Raw genomic sequence first — 7,585 nt, 5'->3', positions numbered from 1 at the left:
TAGGTAGGTGTGGCTGACTCTTAACTTTTATAAAGAATATCTCTTTGGATTTGAGACTTTAGTCTTTGCAACTTTACAGATCTTCTTTATGCACCAAGAGCTTGTAACACTCCAAAGAGAAAGGAAAAATTTAAATCGCATCATATGACCCCTTTAAATCACAATAAACTCAAACGTAAAGTTATCATATTATTTATTTAAGAAATGTTCATCATTGTTACAGTCCATACCATTTGAAAGCTGGCCAGAATGCAGCGCTGTTGCTGGGTAAAAGTCACAAGAAATAATTATGAATACTCTGATGCTATGTATTATGGGAAAGTTAAATTAACGTAATATGCTATGGTCTAATGCATAGTTCCTTCATGAGCAGGAAATGGGAGTTTATTTAGTTTTTGATCATTATATTTTTTTATTGCCTATCCTTCCCTGGTGTGCTCTTCATTAATTATAAGTGTGCAACGATTCCTTATGAGCAGTAATTTGGCCTGTGGCATGTTGTTGAACAAAATCAGAAATTAACAATGAAATTACTAACAGTGGAGTGAAACAATCTCAAGTATCCCATTTTTAGTTAAAGGTAACAATCAGCAGTCCACTTCACCATCCTCCACGAGAGGAATTTCTGGAAAATACAAAGCAAAACACTAATAAGTGCATCAAATTATGTTACAAATGATATGATACAACAGTGTGTGTCTCTACCACTAGGTGGCAGCAGCCTACAGCCTTACCATCTGCAATGTCTATGCTGGGGCTTGTGGAGGCGGTCTCCTCCATAGAGGTGATGGCATTGGTTTTCTCAGACATGTTATTGAGTCCACCAGCATGGGAGGAAGATGGATGTATGCCTTGAAGACATTCTGATGTGTCCGAGATGCTATCATAGGTCTCAGCCTCACCAGTGTCCAACGGCATACCATTCTGACTCCCTGTATGCCCCGGATATGAAGGTGGGTTTTGTTCTTCTGAATGCCGTGAGCTTCCCAGACCAGCAGGGGGCAGATCGTTTGGGGGCTGACAGTAGGTACCACTAATAGCCTCTTCATAAGAGGGAAGAGGTACAGCAACACCATCTACAACCAAGATGTTTGGATCTCGGCTCTCAGCTTGCTCTTCACTGAAAAAGAAAGAAATAATGAGCAAGTTTAGAGTAGATCAGACTACACTGTCTGATTATAATGTAGGCTTTACCTTGGACTTTGCTGGGATTTGCATTTGAAGTGGAACATCTTGCCTGTGATCACTAAGAGTAGGGCTAGCAGCACACTAGTGGCCGTGCATGCCACTACTTTCCATGTGGTTAGTAGGGAATCTTGAAAACCAGGCCAGGTTGTCTCTATGGGAAGAAAGCTGTGCTTATTACCATGTACAGCCAAGTTTAACATTGTGTTTAGGATATGAAATATGAATCATTAACACTAGAACCGTCACGGGGTCAAATTTACCCATGGCTGTTTTTCAAGTGTATGTAGCAGGTTTTCAATAAAATATCCAAGTCTCAGTCATTGACTTTTGCTAAAATTGTGTTATTTACAATCCCCCATTGTTAATTTTTTTTTAGATAAAACACTTTAACTGCCAGGGGTCATTGTATACCTAAATCCGCCAGCGGGTAAAATTCACCCATGCACATGACTACTGTTTTGATATGGCTAAAAAGTATATTTTAAAAGTAATATTTGAAAAGTAAGTTTATATATATATAAAAAAATATATATATCAGGAAATGGGCAGATAGAATAAATAGCGAACAATAAATTAACAAAAATTAATAATTAATCCAAAGATAATAATAAATAAAAATAATACTAATAATTCCAATCCGGTGAATTATTATTGCTCACTATTGTCTATTTAGGGTATTTTAGTCATTTAAATAACATGGGATGTCTTAATCTGTGATTAATGACATTTTATTATAATATTACACTACCCAAATATGTATTTATTGCCTTCTAATTCCTGTTGTCATTGCAGGCTGGTTTAGCCTCTATTCAAAAGTGATTAGTGTAGACTGCTTAAAATAGACTTGAACATAAAACAACAGGACAAAAACATAGTTGATGACTAAAAATCATCATTTCATGACTCTAGACGTTACTTTGTGAAGACAGTGGCATAATACAGTGACATAATAAATTTTTTGGCCATATCAAAACAGTAGTTATGTGCATGGGTATATTTTACCTGCTGGCAGTTTTAGGTTTTTTTTAACGACCCCCGGGCGGTTCTAGTGTTAACTATTATAATATGAGGGAATCAGATAAACATGGTTTAAAGAATAGAACAGAATAATTTAATACACATGTATTTTACTGACCGTAAATTTTTAAACAAAAGTATATACATATTTAATATACATAAAAGATATTAGATTTTATATAGAAGAATTTTTAATGTTTTTGAAAGTCTCTTATGCTCAACAAGGCTACATTTATTTGATCAAAATACAGTAAAATCAGTAATAATGTGAAGTATTATTACAAATTAAAACAGCTTTTTTCTATTTTTATATATTTTAAAATATAATCTATTCCCGTGATTACAAAGCTGAATTTTAGGCAGCCATTACAGTCTTCAGTGTCACATGATCTTTCAGAAATCATTCTAATATTCTGATTTGGTACTCAATAAACACTATTATTAATGTTAAAAAGAGTTAAATATTTTTGTGATACATCCTTTTCAGGATTTTTTTATGAACAGAAAGTTCAAGAGAACAGAATGTATCTATTTGAAATAAAAAATATTTTTGCAACCATATAAAAAAATATCAGTTTGATCCAATGTAATATATATATATATATATATATATATATATATATAAAGAGAGAGAGAGAGAGAGAGACCAGGAATGTGCAATAAAAACTAAATAGGGTCAGTAAATAGGTCAACTTTTATACCTTTATTATATGATGCAGTAAATAATGTTCATTAATATATACTATATATTATATAATGTATATCATTAACAATATATGCATAATTAACCCATTAATTTCATAATGAACATTATTAAAATGCATGCAACATTGCTTCCTATTGCACATTCCTTGTGTTAATGTGCAGAGTTCATCAGATTACGTTGTTCCAAATAAAATGTTTGAAAACTTTTATTGAAACTGATGCAGGCCAATTTACCATCTTTGATGCAGTAGAACCGCAATTGTGGAAACCACTGTCCGTACTGGCAGGTGATGTATTTGTAGTCATTCGCTAGAGAGTAGCCAGGATAACAGTAGTATTCTACAACCGTCCCATGAATGTAGCGGTCACATGGTTGTGGGTGGCACATGTAATCTCCATGTTCTATCATCGGGGGTAAAGAGCATGCTGTAAAACACCAGAGACAGACAGACTTAATCTGATAACTCATTTCCTCTTCCTGAGTCCCAGACCTATTTTAGTATCTGTCCCTGTATTTGCTTACAGACACTCCTAAATAACATTATTACTTTATAGTCTGTTGACATTTTTGCAGATTTCCTTAATTACATTTTTAAAGTAGATTTCAAATGTTTACATATAGATTTTGAGATTTTATTATAAACTATAAACCACAAGCTGCAAGTAGTAGCTTTTCAACAAGTAGTTTTCAGGGTGCAATTATAAAAGATTTTTAATTATAAAATGAATCTATAAAAGTTAATATTATAGATAGATAATATTAAAGATAATAAAATATTATAATTATCAAACGATATCTTCTTTTGATTATATCAAAAGAATATATTCAATTGAATATTGAGTTGAAAGGGTTTTTCAACTCAAAGCTGAGAAATTATACTGATATTCACCCTCAACATCAAGGCACCGGGGTGGCGTGTTTGACCAGATGAGGTTATACATGCATTCCAGAAATTCAGGTCCCTCCAAATTGTAACCAGGAAAACACTGGTAGTGGACTACAGTTCCAACAGGCACAGAGAACTCTGTTTCTGAGATGTTCATGTAACTGTGAGGCGGTATCAGCGGCCGGAGGCAGCCTGTGGAGACAGAGGACAGTGCATGAGGACAAGCAGATGTAACCTAGATCTTTAGTGGAGGATCCCATGAAAATACAAGAGTGTGGTGTTGGATTATTGAAGTATAGTCAGTTACAGAGTAGATTTGTTTTGAATAATTGGCAAAAAATGGTTTGCGTCAAACCTTGACAAGTTGGCTGATTATCCCATGTCCCATCGGCCTGACAGACTGATCCCATAGTTTCCGTGTCAGGGTATCGGATCTGAAATCCCTCATGACAGCTAATAATGAGGCTGTCGCCAGGCCTGTATGTTTTATTTGTGACATCAGCATCCTCGATGAATGGAGGAAGACAATCTTTGAAAGATAGATTAGCTACATAAATAAATGCTGCAACATGTTCGTACAATTAAACAAAAATGAAGTTATTATCAGTTATATAAATTGGTTATAAGATTATTAGATATGTTCAATTAAGTGATTCATGCTCATGACAGCTAATAATGAGGCTGTCGCCAGGCCTGTATGTTTTATTTGTGACATCAGCATCCTCGATGAATGGAGGAAGACAATCTTTGAAAGATAGATTAGCTACATAAATAAATGCTGCAACATGTTCGTACAATTAAACAAAAATGAAGTTATTATCAGTTATATAAACTGGTTATAAGATTATTAGATATAAGTTCAATTAAGTGATTCATGAATACTTTGGAATACAGACCTAAGGTTAAAATCAAAAGAAGACAATCAGCAGATTATTTCTGAAGACAAACATTTGAAAGTGTAAAAAAGTTAAAAAATTAAAGTGTAAAAAAGTTATAGACGTTTAAGTTTATTGTAAAGAAAATGTGCTTTATATTTGATTTAAAATGAATATTTTACTAAATATTTTGGATTCTAAAATTGCTATAAAATTAAAACCATGTGTCTAAATAAGTTATATTCAAAATTTGAAGTTGATATCACAAAAAATGATGTTCCTGATTTTGTTTAGGCGTTATACCAAAAATAGCCACAGGGTGACACCCAAACTTCATTGAATTTTTTTATGCATTTTTATTTTCTGTCACAAATGTATACATTTCTGTAGCAATATTACTTCTATCACAAAATAACAACCAAATATGGAACCAACCTTGAGACTCAGACCTTTCCAACAATACGTGTTTTGTCAAGATTAGGAAAAGTTTTGATTATAAAATATTGTAGTAAATTTTGTAATATAATGCTAGGCACCGCCTACTAGGGGGAGGAGCCTGTTAACAGGTTTTAAAGTAGCTAACAGGATGCTGACAGTTAAACGGTTAAGACTGAGTAGCCTCACCGTCCGAAAGGCACACTGGTTTAAGGCTTGGTTTCCAGCCTACCGATCCATTATGGAAGCGCGTGCAGATAATCTTGGCTGGCCCCTTTAAGCTATAACCATCCACACAAGAGAACCTGGCCACTGAGTTTTCAAAGAACAAACCGCTGCTTGGAGTTCTGATTCCATGCTCAGGAACACCAGGATCCTTGCAGAACGTCTCCACTGAAAGTGCACAGGAAAGAACCAAATTATGCATTTAAAGCAAAGATGACATCTTATGATTGCGCCAATATCGGTGTTTGATCTCGATATCTGTAACAATTCAGTAACTTAACATGCATTATGATCACAAAATAATAATCAAATCCATAATCAAGATGGAAATTTGTTCTTTCTTCTAATTGTTACCTTTTCTTAAAACTGTTTTCTTATTATCCTTTCTATTTTTACATATGGTCTTGCAACTACTATCACCTCAGGAGGGTGGTGAGCGCATGACAGCGATGTCACCACGTAGCTCATTTCTGTTGGGTGAAACTGTTACAACTCAGCCCATGTTACAACACTCCCTCAACAGTCTCTCAACATCACACTCAATATAGCATTTTCATTCTACGTGAGAAAACACTTTTCTACTGAGATGTTCGTTTTACTCACTGTTACATAAATGTCACCTTCATAAAACGTTGTTATAGCCAGGAGGAGTTTAGGGCCTAGATGATGTCTGTAATTTTATGAGTGTGGTTCTTGCTTGTTGTGAATGTTCTGCTTAGTCATGACCAAATGTTATTCCATATACAACATGCAGCTGTAAAGCAGCATCGTCATGTCATGGAGAAACTGATGCTGCATAACAGAACAGAACCTTTAATGAAGATGATGGGCCAGGTTCTTCAGTTTCTTTAATTTCAGCGTGTCCCGTTACACAGGCAACCACAAAGGAAGTCCTGCATATTCCTATAAATTATATAATTGCAGTTTTTATGCAGATCTCTTACCTGCTGTGTTAACCGGGAAGGCGGTGACCCGAAAAGGAGGGAGGAGGAGGAGGAGGATAATCGAGAGAACAATCTGGCTGTAGACAGGATGTCCAAACGCAGATTTCTTGCCTTCTTTATCACCATGATGAAACATCTTTCACTGAATAAAATTCATCGGGTCACAAATGCTCTGAAATTATGATGACAACGACAAAAAGCTAGGTAAAACGTGAAAATATTACACTTTCAAATGTTTTTTTTTTTCAAATGTAAATATTTGTATGAACATAAAAAGATTCAGCAATTGAGAACACGTTTTACAGGCATTTGACTAATGAGTCCCTAAACAAAGGAGGGGTCAACATTAAGTGTCGCAGTGTCTCATGTGCTAAACATCGCCTTTATGCATTTGGCAATAAGCCGAGTAGATATTTATCTAGTCTGATGAGGCATAAAGCAGATTCTCAGGCCATTTCATATGTGAAAAACTCACCAGGACATAAAGTATAGGGGATTAATATGATTTTTCAGTTTCAGTTGTTCTATGAGAAGCTGTACAGGTCAGAGGTAGACTCTTCAGTTGAGTCTGATATGGAGAGATTTTGAGTGGCTTGACCATACCCAGAATCTCAGATGAACAGAAAGAGATGCTTAATAATGTAAAAAAAAATAAATAAATAAAAATGGTGTGTTCCTGTGTCTCAGCATTGCGTTAGCAGCGCAAAAGGTTGTGGGTTCGATTCCCAGGGAAAACACATACTGGTAAAATATGTATAGCCTGAATGCACTGTAAGTCGCTTTTAAATGCATAAATTATTGCTGAAACCTACCCACTGATGCCGTATACTGAAAATCATTTGCGTCGGAGTTTCTCTCTGTCCATCAGCAGAGCTGATCTTGAGAAGAAATGGAATAATAATAACCTTACTTCGGCTGTAGATCCGTTCTTCACTGGAAACTGGAAAGTAGCCTACTGAAAACAAAATGATCCCGCCTGTGGTGGTGTATGTAGGTTATCTCGTGATGAATTATTATACAGGTCAAAGTACTAGTGTGGAGCTATTATAAAATGAGTAACAGGGAAGCAACGTTTTTAGACAGAGGAGTAACTACCAAAAGCAAGCATCACAGTTCATATATATATCACTGTTATAACACATACTGGTAAAATATGTATAGCCTGAATGCACTGTAAGTCGCTTTTAAATGCATAAATTATTACATTAATTAATTATTAAATTATTAATTAAATTAATAAGCCTATGACTGAAGAAGTTAAATCAGCTATTAAAGCCTTACGTAATAATAAAGCTCCAGGGCCCGATGG

The 7,585-nt window shown here is 34.9% G+C and overlaps 1 protein-coding gene across 1 annotated transcript; it reads right to left on the bottom strand.

Annotated features, from left to right (window-relative positions):
- Positions 1-566: 566 nt before the first annotated feature.
- On the bottom strand, positions 567-6,495 carry LOC107662610 (sushi domain-containing protein 4-like). Its single transcript, XM_016452692.1, has 8 exons — positions 6,277-6,495; positions 5,297-5,500; positions 4,153-4,326; positions 3,801-3,989; positions 3,145-3,336; positions 1,195-1,339; positions 735-1,120; positions 567-625 (listed from the first exon to the last, which is right to left on the bottom strand). The coding sequence occupies exons 1-8, from the start codon at positions 6,410-6,412 to the stop codon at positions 588-590; spliced, it is 1,464 nt and encodes a 487-aa protein (XP_016308178.1). The 5' UTR covers positions 6,413-6,495; the 3' UTR covers positions 567-587.
- Positions 6,496-7,585: the final 1,090 nt, after the last annotated feature.

Source organism: Sinocyclocheilus anshuiensis, unplaced genomic scaffold, assembly GCF_001515605.1.
Source record: "Sinocyclocheilus anshuiensis isolate Anshui unplaced genomic scaffold, SAMN03320099.WGS_v1.1 scaffold715, whole genome shotgun sequence".
Classification (NCBI taxonomy): Eukaryota; Metazoa; Chordata; class Actinopteri; order Cypriniformes; family Cyprinidae; genus Sinocyclocheilus; species Sinocyclocheilus anshuiensis.
This window is presented reverse-complemented; position numbering and strand designations above follow the sequence as displayed.

Coding starts and splice junctions, on each gene's coding strand:
- LOC107662610 (XM_016452692.1), bottom strand. CDS start 6,412: ATGTTTCATCATGGTGATAAAGAAGGCAAGAAATCTGCGTTTGGACAT. Junction 4,327..5,296: donor ACCAGTGTGCCTTTCGGACG/GTGAGGCTACTC, acceptor TATCTTTCAAAG/ATTGTCTTCCTCCATTCATC. Junction 1,121..1,194: donor AAATCCCAGCAAAGTCCAAG/GTAAAGCCTACA, acceptor TTTCTTTTTCAG/TGAAGAGCAAGCTGAGAGCC.